At 45.3% G+C, this 20,158-nt stretch overlaps 1 protein-coding gene across 4 annotated transcripts in view; it reads left to right on the top strand.

The window, feature by feature from the left end:
* ART3 (ADP-ribosyltransferase 3 (inactive)) overlaps window positions 1–20,090 on the top strand; it is a 56,319-nt gene extending 36,229 nt beyond the window's left edge. For 3 of the 4 annotated variants that reach the window (XM_062198653.1, XM_062198654.1, XM_062198652.1), the window contains exons 3-11: window positions 947–1,652; window positions 9,621–9,653; window positions 10,569–10,601; window positions 10,737–10,766; window positions 14,653–14,685; window positions 15,220–15,252; window positions 16,348–16,380; window positions 17,620–17,652; window positions 19,691–20,090. In XM_062198653.1, the coding sequence (XP_062054637.1) occupies window positions 947–1,652; window positions 9,621–9,653; window positions 10,569–10,601; window positions 10,737–10,766; window positions 14,653–14,685; window positions 15,220–15,252; window positions 16,348–16,380; window positions 17,620–17,652; window positions 19,691–19,824 (1,068 nt within the window). In that variant the 3' untranslated portion in view covers window positions 19,825–20,090. The remainder of the gene's footprint in view (window positions 1–946; window positions 1,653–9,620; window positions 9,654–10,568; window positions 10,602–10,736; window positions 10,767–14,652; window positions 14,686–15,219; window positions 15,253–16,347; window positions 16,381–17,619; window positions 17,653–19,690) is intronic. The other variant, XM_062198655.1, reaches the window with a different exon arrangement.
* The last annotated feature ends 68 nt before the right edge of the window (window positions 20,091–20,158 follow it).

Genomic DNA, 20,158 nt, shown 5'->3' with positions numbered 1-20,158 from the left:
TAGAGAAGCAGGAACATAGTGGATCAAGTCTGATAAGTGTGAGAATGAGGGAGGTGATTCCAGGGTCTGGTGTCTTACACTGTGTTAAAGTCTTGAAGATAAATCAGGCGTTAGTGTCCAAGCTGCACTCTGGTACATTCTGTGCTGTAGAGGAAAGAGCATTTCTTGGCTGTGAGATGGCGGTGACTTGATCTCTTGAAGCTCAAATTCCCATGCTGAGAGACTGACCTACAAACCCAGGAGTGCAGGGGTCTCATTAACATCCCCAACAGAATACTCTGTGGCTAGCAATCAAGACAGTTTCTGATACTGGCCGTGTTACCTTCGTTTATAAAATAGTATTAATAATTATTTGCTCATCCTTTCATAAAAATTGTTATGAAGACAGAACTGTACTTTTTTTTCTTTAAAGATTTTATTTATTTATTTGACAGAGTTACAGACAGTGAGAGAGAGACAGAGAGAAAGGTCTTCTGTTGGTTCACTCCCCAAATGGCCACAACGGCCGGAGCTGCGCCGACCCGAGCCCATATTTGCCATTATGTATTTATCATGGTGCTGTCTTTTACACATGATATTTCAGATTTTCCCTACAGTTGAGGGTTTGAAGATATGTAACCAGAATACTGTTTAAGGCCAGGACGGCCACCTGGATCGTCATTTTCATGCTCATTATTGTTCTGTACCCTACAGTGTTCAGATAAATGAGCTACAGGTACAGTTCTCATCCACCAGTATTTATTTACTCTTTCATCCAGATATGTCACAACTGAAAAATGATCAATAGCAATGTAATATATTTCCTGCATCAAAAACATAATCTAAGTTGGTTCCAAGTAAGGAGGGTTTCTTGTCAGGGAGTGAGAGGGAAGGTGTAATAATGTGAAAGAAAGTGATACACACAAAAGATCCTGTTTCAAGAATATTAATTTCCTTTTCCTTGAAGGTGAAGGCTCAAGTGCTAGACATGGCAGATGATGCGTTCGACGATGAATACCAGAAGTGTACTGACAAGATGGAAATCAAATACGTTCCCCAGCTGCTCAAGGAGGAAAAGGCTAACCAGCAGCTCCTAGAAAGTGTGTGGGAAAATGCAAGAGTCAAGTGGGAAGCCCGGAAGACTCGGGTCCTTCTTCCTGTGAATTTCAGGGATAACCATGGGATAGCCCTGATGGCGTATCTTTCTGAAGCTCAAGAGCAAACTCCCTTTTACCATCTGTTCAGCAAAGCTGTGGATATGGCTGGCCAGTCCCGAAAAGACTATATCTATGGCTTCCAGTTCAAAGCTTTTCATTTTTACCTGACGAGAGCCCTGCAGTTGCTGAGAAGACCTTGTGAGCAGAGTTACAAACACGTGGTGTATTCCAGCCGGGACACTTCGTTTACATTTGGAGGGCTAAACCAAGCCAGGCTTGGCCGTTTCACTTTGGCATATTCAACCAAACCGCAGGCTGCCACTGACCACAGTGTGTTGACCATCAACACATGCTTTGGAATTGATGTTGAAAAGCTTGTTGATCACAAAAGTGAGAAAACTGTTTTAATACCGATGAATGAGATTTTTCAAGTGTCACAGGGCGAGACTAGCAGTAACCTCATCCTTCAAAGCACAAACAAGAGCTGCAGCCATTACGAGTGTGCATTTCTAGGTGGTAAGTGCTTCTGCTCTGACTGTGCTGATCTGGGAGGAAAGGAGTGGGGTCCTTTTTTTTTTTTTTCTTTTTTTAAGATTTATTTATTTATTTGAAAGTCAGAGTTATACACAGAGAGTTTTCCATCCACTGGTTCACTCCCCAGATGGCCGCATCAGCTGGAGCTGTGCCGAACTGAAACCAGGAGCTGGGAGCTTCTTTCATGTTTCCCACGCAGGTGCAGGGGCCCAAGGACTTGGGCTATCTTCTACTGCTTTCCCAGGCCATAGCAGACAGTGGGATCACAAGTGGAGCAGCTGGGACTCAAACCGGTGCCCATATGGGATGCTGGCACTTCAGGCTAAACCCACTACACTACAATGCTGGCCCCAAGAGTGGGATTCTTAAGTCCAGGGATAGGTGAGGTAGGAAGAATGAGTGGGGTTTAAAAGGACAGATGACATTGGTGGTTTCCAGTCAAGCCCTTTCGTACTATTTAATTTTATCAAAATACTACATTTGCAGCATTATTAAGTGTTAAAAATAAAATATTACAATGCATTGGTTTTGAACCAGAAGCAGTTTTGCCCCACAGGGTCATTAGGCATTGCTCACATTTATTTTTGGTTGCCACAGCAGGGGGCAGCGGGGGATTGGTGCTGGCATCTAATGGATGGATGCCAGGAATGCTGCCAAGGAATATGTGGGACAGCCCCCTGCAACAAAGAATTGTGTCGCCCAAAATGTCAGCAGTGCTGATGCTGAGAAACCCTGCTGTAAGTTTATGGTGAAACATAGCAATCCCCTGCCCTACCTATCCGCAGTTGCCAGCCTCAGTGGCATCCATTTTTAACTTAGGATTTTTAGGCACTTTATTTTTCTAGCTAAATAGCATGCTCAGCATGTTATTTCTTGATTTATAGACATCACCTGTTGACCACCCACTAGAGAGAATGAATATTTTTAATTAAGACTTCTCTATTGCTTTTAGCTGTAAATAACAGAAAACCTGATCTAATTTTCATGTAGTGAGTCTCATGATAGGCTGTGTAGAATTGGTACAGTATTTCCTTAAGTAACTCTAATTCTTTCTTTCCATCCCAGCATCCTTAGCATGTTTCTCCTCTGTCTACACCCTTTCTCCTATGAAAATGGCCTCTTGTTGATCATCTTTTAGTAGTGTTTCTCTGTAGCCTGGTTTGTTGATTCAAATGGGCAGTGTGACTGTTAACAGCTGTTAGCATCTATCCATGACCAAGACAAACAGAAAGAGAAAGGAGATAACAGCCAAAACTTTCTAGTTTTCATAAGGATGGTAAAGGCTTTCTCTGAAACCCTTAACAGACTTCTGATTGCATGTCATTGACTAGAACAGTTTTTGGTCACCCATGGCTATAAGAGAAGCTTAGACAGGAACTGTCTCTGTAGTGAGAGATACAGGGGAGAAGGGAATTAGAAATGATTGTTGGGGCCAACATTTAGCCTAGCAGTCTGGACACCTACATCCCATATTGGAATGCTTGGGATTGAGTCCTGGCTCGACTCTGAATCCCAGCTTTCTGCTTATGTAGACCCTGGGAGGCAGAAAATGGTGGCTCAAGTAGTTGGGTCCCTGCCACCCATGTGGGAGACCAGGATTGAGTTCCAGGCTCCTGATTTCAGCCTGGCCGAGGCCCTGCTGTTGTGGGCAGTTGGGAAGTTAACTAGCCGATGGAGCACTCTGTGTGTCTGTCTCTGCCTTTCAGGTTAGAAAAAAAGAAGTGACAGATCAGTAAACCAAAAGTACCTGATACTCCAGCATGTGTACTTCCCTCTTGTGCTTCTCTGGAGTAGTGAAGATACATCATTGTGGAGTCGGTTGTTTGCTTGGGCTTAAGGTCTCTATTACCCAGGATTATTGTATGATTTTTGTTGGTTTCATTAGTTTTTTTTTTTATATCCCATCAATAATTCACCTCTACGTCTGTTGATAGAAATCTAATATGAGCCATATTACTTTAGCACCTGCCTCCCCTCCTGCTTTCCCCATCTTCCTCTAGGATAGGCCCGTTAGCACTGCTCTGTGTCCCGAAATCTCAGTGCCATTCTAAGAGTCTGCTTCTCCCCTTCGAGACATCCACTGTTTCTTGGATTTGCAACTCTTTCTTGAATTACTTCTTTGTTTGGCAGAGTGTAGTTGGGGGTTCTTCAGGAGTTTTCTGACAGACGATACATTGAGGCCAGTTTTCTAAGACTTTGCAGGTCTGAAAGATCTACTTTTTTTTTAAGATTTATTTATTTATTTGAAAGAGTTACACAGAGAGAGGAGAGGCAGAGAGAAGTCTTCCATCCCATGGTTCACTCCCCAATTGGCCGCAACGGCCAGAGCTGTGCCGATCTGAAGCCAGGAGCCAGGAGCTTCTTCCAGGTCTCCCATGCAGGTGCAGGGGCCCAAGGCCTTGAGCCATCTTCTGCTTTCCCAGGCAATAGCAGAGAGCTGGATCTGAAGTGGAGCAGCCGGGACTCAAACTGGTGCCCATATGGGATGCTAGTGCTTCAGGCCAGGGTATTAACCTGCTGCACCACAGCACCAGCCCCATGAAAGATCTACTTTTAAAATGAAGTAATAATTTCTGTCGATATATATTTCTGTTTTAATAGTTATTTTTTCCTGCAATTTTGAAGCTGTTTTTCTAGTTACTTCTAGTTTCTGGAGCTGCTGTTGTAAAGTGTGAAGCCATTCTAGTTACTAAGATTTTCAGTGAGACACTGTTTTGTTTTGGTCTGGAAGGTTTTAGGGTACTTTTCTGTTCCCACATTCTGAAATTTTATGGGCAGGTTGGGCCTTGGGATATGTGCAGGTTAATAATACCCTTTCTCCTGTGAAGACAGCCTGCTCTTGGTTGTCTTGCGCTCATTCTCTGTGATCTGCTGAAAGTGGACGCCAGCTCTGTAACAGTGCGACACTGCCTGTAGTAAGCACAGAGCGTGCGTGGTAAAGTGCACCTGAGCTGGGAGGATTGTGAATGAACTATAAATACTTGGTGCTGGGGTTGGGGGGCGGGGTGGACAGAGAGGAGGGGCACTGCTCTAAGCCTTCCTGAATGTGCTGTGTCATACCTAGGTGTTCTCCTTCTTGAGTCCTGGAAGAACAGGATTTATGTACCAATCCTTTGTAGGTTCAAGATAACATACGTGGCAGGAGACTGAGACTGGGGAGCTCTGCACAGCCTGTGTGATCTTGTTTCCTTGTGCCTGAGCTGTCATTTGGGGAGCTGAAGAACAGTCCTGGGCTGCTCTGAGTACTTCCACTGGGGGAATGTGTCTGAAACCATGCTACTAGTAGCCAAACAGTATGCTGTGTCCCCTGCTTCCATTGTTCTGCGAAACTGAGCTGGGGAGAGGTTGGCATTGGCTCTTGCAACTGACTGACTGTCTTAACCAAAAATTACTGCTGCAGGATCCAGCAGAGTGAGCACAGGAGGAGCCCTTAGAAGTGGAATGGACTTTGAGACCTTGACTCAATCTCTACTATGAGATTAAAAAGCCTGGATAAGAGGGGGCCAGCTCCGTGGCGTAGTAGGCTAAGCCTCTGCCTGTGGCACCAGCATCCTATATGGGCACCAGTTCAAGATCCAGCAGCTGCTCCTCTTCCTATCCAGCTCTCTGCTAATGGCCTGGGAAAGCAGTGGAAGATGGCCTGCACCATCATGGGAGACATGGAAGAAGCTCCTGGCTCCTGGCTTCGTATCAGCTCAACTCCAGCCATTGTGGTCATTTAGGGAGTGAACCAGCAGATGGAAGCCCTTTCTCTCTGTCTGTCTCTCTCTCTATAACTCCACCTCTGAAATAAATAAATAAAATCTTTTAAAAAGAAAAAAAAAAAGGCCTGGGTAAGGAAGTGGTGATAAGATATCGATGCCTCGGTGAGGGGCTGGTCCACTTGTTATTGGATGACAGACACTCTGTGGCCATTGAATTGTCTGCAGTGCGGAACTGCAGGAAGTCCTCACTGTCAGGACTGTGCATTTGTACCACTTGCAGTTGCATGATCTTATGAGTGCCTCCTTAAATCTTGCACTTTGGGCACCTCTTTGGACTCACCTGAGTCTGCAGGTGAGTTGCCCCTGAGTGAGACTGACTATTCTTGAGGGGGCAAAGGAAGACGAAATTGTGTTGAAAGGAAAGGTGCTCATTTTGCTCACCAGCCATCCATTGGCCTGATCAAAAGCCAAGCCATCTGCAGCCAGCTTAGACTAGTTCATGGAGCTCCCCGTGGGCATGTGTGTTGTCTTCCAAGTCTTCCCACACCACAGTGGCTTGAGACTGCCCGTGTTTCAGTTATATAGTCATATCATATCCACATGGATATGTGCCAGATGCCCCAGGAAACAGACTAGTTCCAAACACTATTTATACTAAGTTTTTTCTGTATACACATACCTCTGATAAAGTTTAATTTATAAATTGGACAGAGTAAGAGGTTACAGAATAAAATAGAACAACAATATTCTGTAGTAGAAATCATGTGAGCGTGGTCCCTTCTTCCTGGGAGTCGAGACAAGTGTTAGTATTTTTGGACTGCATTGGACTTCTGGTAACTGAAACCACGGATAGCAACACTCCAGGTGAGGGGGACTGTACCATGGAAATCGGCGGTACTACAAACCAGGGTGTCCCTCTCCCCGCTCCGGTCTGTATCTGCGCATCACAGCCAGAAACCCAATTGCAGCGTAACTGGCAGAAATGATACCTGTCTGGTGCTGCTGCTGAACAGCCCTGACAGAACTCTGCCCTGCACTTGACCGTGGCTTTAACCCGGGCTGCATAGAGTTGCTAGACTGCAGTCACCTGCTGCTGTCTAGAGATGACTAATCGGAATGCGGGATCAAAGACAAGTCATTCGAAACACAGTGAGAAGCAGTGACCAGGGAATGTTAAAGCCCAAGCCAGTAAGATAGAATCAGAGAGTTGTGACTTATATTACTTTTCTAGATGAAAAATAACAACAGTTCTAAAGAGATAAAATAAATCTTACTGTACTAAATTTAGTACGTAGAATGCTAAAATACTGTTATTTTTATAAACTTGCCGATGATTTTTCAAGATAAAAATATATTGTGAATGTTACAAAAACTATTAGCTAAAAATGGTTCAACTTTTTAGGATGTGGAGAAAATATCTGTGTCCCCTTAGAAAATACCAGTCTCTGGTGGCCATAGATACTAATTTTGATATTGGTCTGAGATTCTGAGAGTAAACTATGAGAAAGGAATAATAAAATCCTTTCTCTTTCCTCAAGAAAATACTGCTGATTAACTGTTTTCTATACTATTTTTCTGGAAAGCTTGATAAAAGTTGGATGTTAGTTGTATGAGCAGGCTGTATTCCTAATCATTAAAAAATGACCCCATTGGAAAACACTTGGATTGGGAGGACTATGGATGAGTTCTATATGCCTGGTGGAAAACCATAGCTTTGAGATTCCTGGAACCCTCTAATTGTTCTTTCATTTTCTTGTTTAAATTTATTCCTCGATGGTTTGTTTAAAATTTCTTTTATTTGAAAGGCATAATGACAGAGAAAGATGGAGAGACAGAGAAAGAGATCTTCCATCTGCTGGTTCGTTCACTCATGGCTGCAGAGTCCCAAGTCCTCAGGCCATCTTCTAGTGCTTTAACAGGCACGTTAGCAGGGAGCTGGATTAAAGTGAAGCGGGGGCTGCCGCTGTGGCATAGCGGGTAAAGCCGCCGCCTGCAGTGCCGGCATCCCATATGGGTGCTGATTCAAGTCCCGGCAGCTGCTCCTCTAATCCAGCGCTCTGCTATGGCCTGGGAAAGCAGTACAAGATGGCCCAAGTCCTTGGGCCCCTGTACCTACACTGGAGACCCAGAAGAAGCTCCTGGCTCCTGGCTTCAGATCAGCTCAGCTCAGCTCCAGCCGTTATGGCCAGTTGGGGAGTGAACCAGTAGATAGAAGACCTCTCTCTCTCTCTGCCTCTCCTTGTCTCTCTGTGTAACTACGCCTTTCAAATAAATAAATGAAAAAAATCTTAAAAAAAAAAAAAGTGAAGCAGCCAGTACTCAAACCAGTGCACATGTGGGATGCAGGCATTACAGGCATTGCGGCTTAACCTGCTGTGCCACAGTACTGGCCCCTGGTACATGTTTAAGGTTCTTGAGTGTCTTTTGGCTTGCTTTTCAGGTTTTTTAGGCATAACTAGAGCCTATTTAATCTGTGGCTCATTGTGTGGTCTTACCCTTCTGAATATTCTACCCAATGTCTATAAATTTTATAGCTTTTTGGTCTGGCTGGTGGATACTTCTGTGGGTTCTTTGGCCTTGAGTAGTTCTCTCACACCTGCAAGCTGTTTAGTGTCACCTGAGACAGCTGTATCAGAGGTTCTTCATGCAAAAACAGAATTTCAGATGTGAGATAGTAACAGCAGGCTAGCCAAGTGTAAGGAAAAGAACACTTCTGACAGACGCGGCGAGCATCTCAGTGAAGGGCCGAGAGCCCGCTCTGCATGTGGGCCTACTGTCTCCCCTACCCTCTTCTGGGGTATTGCAGGACTGAGGGCTTTCTGGGCCCAGTGATGTCCCTTGCACAGGGTGAGGAAGAGTCCCCTAAACTGCCCCCCCCCCCGCCCTGTGAGGGCTGAGACTCACCTGATGAGGTTGTTGAACAAGAGCAAGACTTTGGATGTGCAAGTGCTGTTCGGCTTCTAAGGCAGGCGTCTATACTTCTTCCCTCATTCAGTAGCACAAATCCCGTTTTTGTTCTTCAGTTGCTCTCACATACGTGGGCTAATGCCTGTCGTGCTACCTGATATTAGTATTCTGCTGAACACTGGAGGGGAATCCTTTGTAGAATCTAGAGTTCTCTGTGCCACTCCCTTTCTGGTACTTTCCTTATAAAACCAAATTATCTTGATATTTTCTTTATGGCACAAATCTAAACCATCTAATGATACTAACACTATTTGAGTTTTCTACTTTTGGCTTATATTTGGTAGGTTATATTTTTTTCTAGGAATGTCTTTATGTTTCGAATTTGTTGGCATAATGCTGGTCAGAGTATTCTCATATCTTTTTATATCCGCTGAATCTGTGGTTGTGTTCCCTTCTTTATTCCTTATATATTACGCCTTCCCTCTTTTATTTTTGTGTTAACCTCTTGCCCATTTTTACCCTCCTACTACTTTAGAAACTCAAAGCAGTTTACTTCCTGCTCTTAAAAATTTTAATAGAAAATTAAATCCAGGGAGGAGAAATGCAGTCTTGACAGAACGGTTCCGGTAGCTGAACTTCATGTGAGTTAACCAGAAGTGAAGAGACCAGGAAGCTTGTAGGCCTTCCCTGGGCACTCCCTAGATGCCCTGCAAATCCAGATGGCCGCTCACTGACCTTTTGCCTTGCTGTTGGGCCACTGGCAGCGTCCCCGTCCTGGCAGGTGTTGGGACTCACGGCAGCAGTGGTGACTGTCACTGTCGAAGACTACCACGGAGCTGCCGTGTTCCTGCGCTTCCGAAATTGGGGGTTTCCTTGTTTAGTAAAGGACCTTAGAGATCTGATGGAGATTCTTTTTCTCCAAGTGATAGAAGTTGCCATGGTAGAAGAGGCGTTTGCTGGTGAGCACACTTGAGTATTTGAGGAAAGGATTTAGTGGATCAGTCTTCCCCTGACTGTTGCAGACTAATCATAGGATAGAACAACAAAGTTTAGCCCTGGAAATGGGCCTTTGACAGTCATTTGAAGCAGTCTTCTAAAGAAGATACAGATAAGGAACTTGAATTCCAACAAAGTTAAATATTTTGTCCAAGATCAGACAGCTGTTTGGTGGTTGTGCTATGAATATAAAATAAAAATTGTGCTGCAGTTTGAATCCACTGAATTCTGGGTCTAATAGCAAAGAAGCTGACAGTTCAGATTACCAGTAAGTGCAAACCAACTGCAACCTTTACTTGGGGAGATTCTGTCAAACTAATAAAGGTTTATCTTTGTGTTTCAGGACTAAAAACTGAAAATTGTGTGGAGAACCCAGGTAAGAAGCTTTTTAAAGTATTACCTCTGTAGTGAGAACTTTACTGGTGTTATTCCTCACAGGTGCAGGTCTGAGCCACCCACCATGGCACTGACATACCATCAGCTGTCATTTTCACAGAGCGGAAAGTTGTGCCAGTGCACTTTCCTTTTCAGGTGGGGAGCCCAGGAACGCTGCTGCTTGCACCCCACACCTGACCTTGATCGTGGCTGTTCTCCCAGACACCCACTGCCCCGGGTATGCCGGGAACATACTAGTCTCGTCCTAGCCTGTCCTTACTGGGGCTTAAGGGACTCCTAAAGGCCCCTTAGATCTTCAGTCGTTTCCCATGGCTCCTGTGCCAACAGCTAGACTCCTAGTCTTACGTTTCAGTGTCATAGGAAACACTGGGGAGACAATGCAGGAATGGAATGAATGTGGCCCAAGGAGGAGGATAGGCTGGTGGAATGGTAATACCGTCTGTTTCAGCTTCCTTGGGTGGTGTCAGGAGGAGGGTTTCCCAAAAATAATCCTTCTTAAAGGACCATGGGAAGGTAGACCAGAAATTCTGAGAGCATTCAGGAACAGCATTGTCAAAATAGGCCTAATACATTTAAATCAAAGTTGCTGGAAAATACCCTGGACTGGTGCACAGTCTGGGTGGATCCTTTTAAAGATTTCCTTTTTAAGAAGTTCGAAAACTAAAGGTTGATTTCTAGCTAACTTTTTGGCCAGCTTTCCTATGAATCTTTCCCATGTAATTAAAATTAATCCATATCCTTTTGTCTTTGAATTGGAATTTTATAATAACCTTGTTTATATGCTCTTAAATGTAAATCAGCTCAAATATATATTCTTAATAAGCCTTTAAAAGTGTGAACCTGACATTCACATGTGAGCATGCTAATATGTAATGGAAACATGTTTATATTTCAGAATATTTGCAGCCCACCTATGTCTACGTCCCTGGTGAGTACGCACTCATTTTTTAAAAACATCCTTATGTGGATATTTAATAGTGCTTTCTGTTTTTGCTGTGGCTTCAGTAAGTCGCAGTTCTTCTGTTGCAAAGTTAAAACTGCTAATTTTCTTTCTGTAACTTAGGTGATGAAAACCAGAAGTTTGAAGACCCTGGTAAGACATTTCCAGGAACTGTGGGAGCTTACATTTTGCCGGACAGCTCCTTTTATGGGTGGGAGTGGTAGGTGTGGCATGGTAAGAAAATGTGGGAAGACGGCAGAGGCCAGCTTAACATGCTAGTTTGGTATGTCGAAGAGCCTCTTGGGTTGCAGGAAAAGTCTCCAGAAAAATGACACAGCAGCTGTCTCTTGTAATAATCTTGAGGTCACAGCAGCAAACAGAGGAAGATCTGATTATTCCAAACTCTTGTGACCCTATGGTGTAGGGCAGGGTATAACATCTTTATTTTTTCCTAAGTTAAAATTGATGGGTCTGTGTATTTATTTTGCCTCCAGCAGTCTGTATAATGGATGCTATTAGCCATATCCCTTTGATTATTACTACATCTCAAAGTATATCTCATCCCTGTGGTTTGGTGTTATTTCTTATTTTTAGAAGTGATTTATTTATTTATTATTTGAAAGAGTTAAGAGAGAGAAATGGAGCCAGAGATCTTCCATCCACTGGTTCACTCCCCGGATGGCCTCAATGGCCAGGGCTGAGCCAGGCCAAAATCAAGAGCTGGGAGTTTCATCCTGGTCTCTTAAGGGCCCAAATGCTTGGGCCATCTTCTGCTGCTTTTCCCGGGCCATTAGCAGGGAGCTGGATTGGAAGTGGAGCAGCAGGGACATGAACCAGCACCCATATGGAATGCCAGTAGCACCCTTTCCTGCCATGTCACAATACCGGCCCATTTTATTTTTGAAGAATTAGCTGATTGGGGCCAGCATTGTAGCTTAGCAGGTAGAGCCACCACCTTTGACGCCAGCATCCCATACAGGTGGTGATTCTTTGTCCCGGCTGGCCCACTTCTGATCCAGCTCCCTATTAATAGCCTGGGAAAAGTAGCAGAAGATGGCCCAAGTGTTGGAGCCCCTGCCACCCACCTGAAAGAAGCTTCTAGGTCCAGGCTTTGGCCTGGCCCAGCCCCAGCTGTTGTGACCATCAGGGGAGTGAACCAGTGAATGGAAGATCTCTCTGTCTCTCTGTTTATCTCTGTAACTCTGACTTTCAAATAAATAATTCTTTAAAATTATTTTATTTGAAAGACAAAGAGACAGAGGTATACACAGAGAGATCTTCCATCCACTGGTTCATTCTGCAAATGGCAGCAATACCCGGGGCTTGGCCATGCTGAAGCCAGGAGCCTAGAACTCCACCTTGGTCTCCATATGGGTGCAGGGGCCAAGTATTTGGGCTGTCTTCCCTGGCACGTTACCAGGGAGCTGGATCAGAAACGGAGCAGTCAGAACTTGAACTGGTGCTTTAACACGGGATGTTGACATCGCAGGTGGGCAGCTTAACCTTTGGAGGACAGTTTAGGTAGTATGTGTTACTAGCCTTAAAAATGTTTAGGCCTTTTGACCCAGTTATAACACTTAAATACCTGATCCAAGGAAATTAGAAATAAACATTGGAGCTGGCATTGTGACATAACAGGTTAAGCCACGGCCTGCAATGCTGGCATCCCATGTGGGTGCAGGTTCAAGTCCTGGCTCCTCCACTTCTGATCCAGCTCCCAGCTAATGCACCTGGGAAAGCAGCAGGTCCCCTGAACCCATGTGGGAGACTTGGAAGAAGCTTCTGGCTTCTGCCAGGCCCAGCCCCAGCTGGTGGAGCCATTTAGGGAGTGAACCAGCAGATGGAAGATCTGTATCTCTGTCTCTCTCTGCAACTTTGCCTTTCAGATAAATAAAAAAAAAATTAAATATAAATATTTGTGTAGAGAATTATTTATCACAGTGTTATGTAGCAGAAATTTAGAAACAACCTTAGTGCCCAATAGTTGGGTATTATTAAATAAATTCTGTCTATATTACATAACCAGGAACAACTTAAAAATGTTTTTGAGAATTTAAAAATATAAGAAATTATTTAATGCAATATAAATAACAGGATATAAAATAGCATATATGGCATACTAACTTTATTTAAAGATATATACACATGTATGTATACATAACAAACATTTAAATATACCAAAAATGTTAACGAGTATCTCTGAGATGAGATTTTATACAACTTTTCTTAGTAATTTATTTTTCTAAATTATAATGTATTATACAATCATGAAGTGTTATTTTTAAAAAAATATTTATCATGACAACTTTAGTTAGTTTTTGTATTGAATCTAAAAAAACAAAAATCCAACAAATCTGTGTGCCTAAGGACTGCTGTTGTGGCACAGAGGACTAAGCCATTGCCTGCAGTGCTGGCATCACATATGAGCACCAGTTCAAGTCCTGGCTGCTCCACTTCTGTTCAAGCTCCCTGCTCATGGTGAGGGAAAGCAGCAGCAGATGGCCTACGTGCTTGGGCCTCTGCACCCACATGGGAGACGCAGATGGGAGTGCCAGGCTCCTGGCTTATGCCTGGACCAGTCGCAGGGGCATTGTGACCATTTGAAGAATGAACCAGCAGGTGGAGGTGCTCACTCATGCTCACTCACTCTCATTCTCTCTCTCTGTCTCTCCCTCTCTTTGTAACTGCCTTTCAAATAAAGAATCTTTTTTTTTTTAAGATTTACTTATTTATTTGAAAGGGTTACACAGAGAGAGGAGAGGAAGAGAGAGAGAGAGAGAGAGAGGTCTTCCATCCACTGGTTCACTCTCCAATTGGCTGCAATGGCCAGAGCTGTGCCAATCTGAAGCCAGGAGCTTCTGGGTCTCCCACGCGGGTGCAGGGGCCTAAGGGTTTGGGCCATCCTCTACTGCTTTCCCAGGAGATAGCTGAGAGCTGGACTGGAAGTGGAGCAGCCAGGACTCAAACTGGCGCCCATATGGGATTCCGGCACTGCAGGCGGTGGCTTAACCCGCTACGCCACAGCACTGGCCCTGAAATAAATAATCTTTAGAGATCCTGGGTCACTAACCATTGTTCTCACCAAAATTTATGCTCTGTGGGGTTAAATCCTCTTCTCCTTTCCCTTTTCATTCTATCCTCTCTCATTCTCAAAGCTCTCGGAGTTTCCCACTATAAAAAGCCAACTATAAAGCCAAGTTAATATTCAAGCTGATTGCATTTTCAATAGTATTCATTCTCAGCCTTAAATAAAAAGCCAGGGCTCACTGTTTTGACTGGAGAATCATCCTTCCTTCTTTGTTGAGTCTGCCTCCAAGGCTGGGAAACATGAGGACTCCTGGGACTTAGGACATACCGAGCACAGGAAGTTTGAGGAATGGGTTAAGTGTAGCAGAGGTACTGCGTGTACTGAGTAGCAAGCACCTTGTCATTCCTGCACTCACTACCAAACGTGCAAGGTGTTCCTTTTATACCCCACCCAGAACCAAAGTTAATGACAACAGCCAAACCAGGCAGTCCAGACTCTGTCCTGCTCCTGAAAGGTACTTATGTCTTTGCTATTTTCTCTTTTTCCTGTTTTTTTTTTTTTTTTTTTTTAAGATTTATTTGAAAGAATTACAGGGAGAGAGAGGCAGAAATTCTTCCACCCACTGGCTCACTCCCCAAATGGCTGCAGCGGCCACCTGGCCAGAGCAAGAGCCAGGAGCTTCATCCCGGTCTCCCACTTGGTCTCTGGCGAGGGCCTTTTGGCTGGCACAGCATGGCGGGTCCCAGCACATGGCAGGAGCACACATGAGAGTGCCAGGCAGAGTGGGCAGCAGAGGAGGGGACCGAGGGGGCTGGCTGCTTGGACCCGACTCCTAGTCCCGTGAAGGCTCTAGTGTTCATCCATTCGTAAAGGCGGAGCCACCTTGGCCTGAGCATCTCTGAGGGATGCCCTGACCCTGCTGCTTTGAGGAATGGAACCTCAGCATTGTGGTGGGGGTCAACCCGAGCAAATAACTGGCGAACACTAACCAGTTTCCATTTTTGCCTTCAGATGCAGAAACCCAGGAGCCCACCCAAGCACGTGGTAAGACAGCTTTCTCTTTACTCTCTGAGCCCAAGTATGAGGTGAGGCGTCCCTAGGCGTAAAGAAAACATTGTCACGAGGCTGCTGCTCGTGAGCTGCCCCTACCGCGGCCTGCCTGTCAGCCGGGGAGGACCGTGCGGAAAGTCCTCTGCAGCATCCGGGTGCTCCTGCAGCACTGGCTCCGGGGTGGGCAACTTTGCTCTGCGGGGGGCGTAGCTGAGGGCAAGGCTGCAGGTGGCGAGACCCCAGAGAGACATCAGCTCCACGCATAAGCCGTTAGCTGTTTAACCTCTCCCCGTCTGGGGTCTCCAGGGAGCAGAGCACCATCTTCAGGTGAGGTGTCACGGCAGCCGCCTCTGCGCTTGGTGAGGGCCTGCAGGGTGGGGGTTCACTAGCTAGAGCTCTTAAATAAGCAGCCAGAACTACAGCGCCTGCGGCCCTGGCCGCTTTCATCTGTTGAGCTCACTAGAGCGGAGTGTGCAAGTTGTGTTTACTGGAACAAACTGCAAGTTACTGAAGACTTCTTTCTCGTAGGAGTGAAAATTCCAGACCCTTTTCTGCTTCCTGGTAAGCAAGTGTAGGCCTGCCAGGGGGAAGGGGCCAGTCTGGGGGCCTAGACATGGCGGTCACTACTGACCGTGCAGGGACACTGAGTACTTTGTACAAGATCACGTGGGGGCGGACCAGGCCTCTCTCCCTCAACTCCGTGGTTCCTCACCTGCTTCTCCAGTGCGTTTATCATGGCAGATTAGACCGCCTCTAAAGGCACGTTCCTCAGGACTTAACGCTTACAAAGGAGGAAAAAGGATAGCACACTTAAATCTTCTCCCGAGATAGAGAATTAAGGGAGAGAAGGGGACAGGTTATGTTACCAGATGGCTAGGGACGGTAATGACGCTTGTCTGGGCCTCAGCGCTGTCACTCAATGTGGCCAACACGCGTCGTAGTTATTCCCCAGAGGTACCTGTAAGGGAGTATAAAACCACCAAATCTCGGGGTGCAAGCCCCCTAAAATCCTTTTTCCTGAGTTCCTTACTGCCGCGAAGGTATTTTTGGCAGGTTTTATCACTCACGGCATCGTGGACCTGTTGAAGTCAGATTTTTGGCACCTGTTCAGTTGTAGCCATGTAGAGTACTGAGTTCTCCAACATGGCTGTGGACACTGCACGCACGCTGTGTGCAGAAGCGGCCCGTGCACAACGGACAGCACAGGCAGCTCAGGGAAGGGGTCCGGCAACTCTGGCAGTGACTCGGATTGCTGCTGTGGGACCGATCTGGCCACAGCTCTGTGAAGGGACCTCTAGCGATGCTGCTGGCACTCGGTGTGTCTGCAGCATTTCAGGTCGCTGGAGCAGTGTGCACAGCGGTCTCGCTGGGCTCTTGGCTCATCATGCCGAGGCTGTGGGAAAGGTGGGCCCTCGAGCAGAGGTGGGGGATGGGCACGAGCTGTGCGGGCAGAGCCAGCTTTGGGAAGTGACAGCCTCCTCTGGGCACTGTGCTGTGCCAGCTGCTTTACTTCTCTGTGCCTCTGCTCCCACATCTGTCAAACGAGGAGGACGCCTTGTGTCCTCAAGCACCTGGCAAAATGAATGACCTACTAGTAACATTGTAGCAAATGACAGCAGTCTTTATTTCTCTCTGAACAATCTCTTTCTCACTTAGGAATAAAAGTGGTGCAACCAGATGAAAAACCAGGTAATGATTCTTCACTGGAGTGGGGCTCCGCAGGGTCCCAAGTCTTCACCAGAAGCACTCAGTTGACTGGGGCGTAAGGGTCTGGGCAGGTTTCTGACATCCCAGCGTGCAGGCCAAGGGGACATGTCGGGAACTCCTTCCCGTGCGAGCAGCCAGCTACTTGGCTTTTTCAGCCAAGCAGGAAAAAAAAGCCCTTGACCTGCAACTGGAGCCGTCGGCTTCCAGCTGTGCCTGTCTATTCCAGAATGAGGCAGGAGGCTTCCCAGGGTGAACTGGCTTCCATGAGGGAACTGTAGACACAGGGCGAGCGAGTGTCGTTGAAGCATGAATGAGGACTGCACAGCTTGCCCCCGTTGGGACCGGTCTGTGCTCCTACTACACTCAGCCCCCAGCAGGCAGCAGGCGTCTGTTGGCCGTGCAGTAGAGTGGTGCCCCCTCCTGGAACGCCACATCTAGTGCAGGTGTTTTGTACAGAGGATCTCTTGCTATCCACTAAGCCAGGTACTGTCACTGTCCCATCAGACGTGTGCACACGGAACGCTGGAAAGGGAAGGAAGCTGTGAGGCTGGAAGGAGAGAACCAGGACTCCGATTTCTCCTGTTGTGTTTACTGTGTCACATGGCACTAGGCCTTGCAGCCAGATGTAGTTCTATACCTCTGTCCTGGGTTCCTGGAGTCGGCATTTGGCCTTAAAGCTGTGAGACTGTGCTTCTGTAGTATTCCAGTGTGAGATGCACACTTGCAAGTGGTCAAACATGGCAGTGAGGAGCGAAGGCTTTGAAATCACATGTCGCCACCACTGACCACCTCTGTGATTTTGGTCCTACTCCTAAACGCTCCACAGATGTTTCAGAGCACATCTGTGAACTATGTGGAACCTCAGTACCTACTTGTAGCTTAAGTAGAGATGGCAGTGTGCATGGAGCCCTGGCACATAGGAGGCACAGAATAAATGGCAGGTGGTAAAGTATGGGGGAATCAGTTCAACACGGGGATAAAGTACTTTTTTGTAGAAAAATTGTAACTCGTATCTTAATGGAAACACATACTCATGGTAAAGAAAAAGACTGAGTGCAGGTAAGTAAAAGTATACTCCTCCCCACTGCACACACCTCGAACCCATCTCCCTGCCCTTCAGACCCCTCTGGAGCTAACTGCATTGGCTTAATTTTCAATCAGACCTTTCTCTTCCCAACGAACAGATGTAGTGTGATTAACTGCAGTCTCTTTATATTTTAGAAGAAAGAAGTCTTGGAAATATCCACAATCCTAGTAAGAAATCTCATTGCTTCAGTTGATAAATGTGTTTCTGTAACATAGACGGTGTCCCGGAGTGCAGTGGCCCATCCTAGGGCTTCTGTGTGTGTGTGTGGTGGGGCAGCCCTGTTTCTTAAACAGTCATTTTCAACTGTGTCTAGGCCCTGTACTAAAAGAATATTAATTAATAACAGGTACCTGCACCCACTAAAAAAAGCCCAATATAGTGTCCAGACTCAACTCATAACAAAATTATGTACATTTCAACCTGTAAATGCTTTGACCATACTAAAAAGCTTAACAAAGTAGATGATGCTTATATTTGCAAATAAATTTGGATTTAAGAAAATGGAAGCTGTTTTTGGAGTAAGTATAAGATAATGAAAGTGATGGAAGACAGCAGACGCTTGATTAAAAACTGCTTTATGTCTATTGTAACTATACAAAACTACGTGCCTGTGTATGTAAAACTGCTTCAGGGTCTGGGTTTGAGCATTATAAATGTTTCTAACCTACAAGTATGTCTAGCAGTACATTTGAAAGTTGTGTGGGAAGGTTGGTTTTTCATCATGCAAGACTGTCCTGAGCATTTCAGGCTAAGTAGTCTTCTACCTCTAGCCCACTGTTGCAACAATCAAAAAAAATCCTCAACAGTTGTTCACGTTACCTTTCGGGGCAGCAGTGCCCTCTTGAGAACCACTGTTTAGTAGTATTACACTAATGCCTGAGTGACCTGCTTGTCCATTTTCTCAGATGAATACACCTAACTACATGCTTATTTTTAAAAAAGGTTTATCCATCTTTGTATCAATTTATTTATTTATAAGAGCTAGAAAGAGACATAAAGAGGTCTTCCATCAGGTGGTTCACTCCCCAGATGGCCAAAACAGCCAGGGCTGGGCCATGCTGAAGCCAGGAGCTTCATCTGAGTCTCCCACATGGGTGGCAGGAGCCCAAGCACTTGGGCCACCTTTAGCAAGGAGGGAGATTCAAAGTAGAGCAGCTAGGATATGAACCGGCACCCATATGGGATGCTGGCATCGCAGGTGGTGGCTTTACCCGTTAGACCGTAATGCCAGTCCCCTAACTGCACGTTTATAACCATGGCTAATCTAGTGATATGAAGCCTTTTTATAAAACTGACTGGCTGTCTCTTGGTTTTATTTATGAACTCTGAGTGTAATCCTGTTTGGAGTCTTCCAGTCAACCTTCTGTAGTCTGTTTAAACAGAAACTTAACTGTAAATCTGTTCTCTGATGTTAGGGCAGCCTAAAACATTCTCCTATGGATGGGCTCCACTGCTCCTTTCCACTGGCTTAGATGAGCGGGAAAGGCATTTACTTATTTGATACTAGCTTACAGGGCTTAGTATTCAACAGTACAGCTATAACCAATTGTATTTGGTAACTATTTGAATACCTACATGAAATAGTCTTAGCTGAAACACAAGAAATAGGCCAGCATTGCGGCACAATGAGTTAAGTCACTGCTGGCAATGCTGGTCATCCCATATTGGACTGTTGGTTCGAATCCTGGCTATTCCACTTCCAATCCAGCTTCCTGCTAATGCACCTGGGAAAGCAGTGGGTGACAGCGCAAGTACTTAGGCCCCTGCCACCCATGTGGGAGACCCAGATGGAGTTCCAGGCTCCTTGCTTCCCCCTAGCCAAGCCCTGACTGTTGTGGCCATTTGCAGTCTGAACCAGCAGTTAGATCTCTGTCTCTTCTGTTTTTGAAGAAAAAGGCAGAGTTAAACCATAACTTAGAAGCATGGATAGATAAAGAAAAAAGATGCTAAAATTCTAGACAATTTGCATAGCAAAAAATAACTGTCTTAGGAAAGCCAGGAAATCCTAGATAAAACCTCCAGCACCATATCCTAATGGTATCTGTAGGAAATCTGTAATGAACTCCTTCTGTGAAAACTGGTCCTGGGGAGCAGTATTTCCCTAAGTTCCTAGCCCATTCTCAGTGTTGTTTCCACACTCAGGATATATGGTCTAAGTGGACGATATGTGATGTCAAAAATGACTGTGTGTGTTCTCATTAACAGCACCAGGTCCGGTTCCTGTTCCAGGTCCCAAAACCTATCCTTCTGCATCCTCTGGCAAAATGCTCCTCCCACCACTTGGGACATTCATCGTTTTCATCAGTGCTTTTGCTGTAAAACTCTTCGGCCTTCTGTAATTTGATACATTCTTTATCTCTCGTGTTCTGTACTTGAAATGTGCTATAGGGATCCCACAGGATATCAAAAGAAATAGTATATTTTTTACTCGTTGGCCAAAGTCATTTTGATAAAGTTAGAATTGTTATTTGTTAATAAGCATTTTGCCAATTTAGAAAGCTGACCTAGATGTCATAGAATTAACTTTTTGCTTATTTCCTATATTAATTTTCCGATAAACTGTGTATCTGACTCAATTCAATAAAAGACTTTAGATATAATTTCAGACATGTCTAATACTGTTAGTAGTTGATACGAATTCTTGAATTAGAATTCTAAAAAACTCATCTAAGA

The sequence above is a fragment of the Lepus europaeus genome, chromosome 8 (assembly GCF_033115175.1).
Source record: "Lepus europaeus isolate LE1 chromosome 8, mLepTim1.pri, whole genome shotgun sequence".
In the NCBI taxonomy this organism is placed as follows: Eukaryota; Metazoa; Chordata; class Mammalia; order Lagomorpha; family Leporidae; genus Lepus; species Lepus europaeus.
Note: the sequence above shows the minus strand (reverse complement) of the source record. Positions and strands in the feature narration are given on the sequence as shown.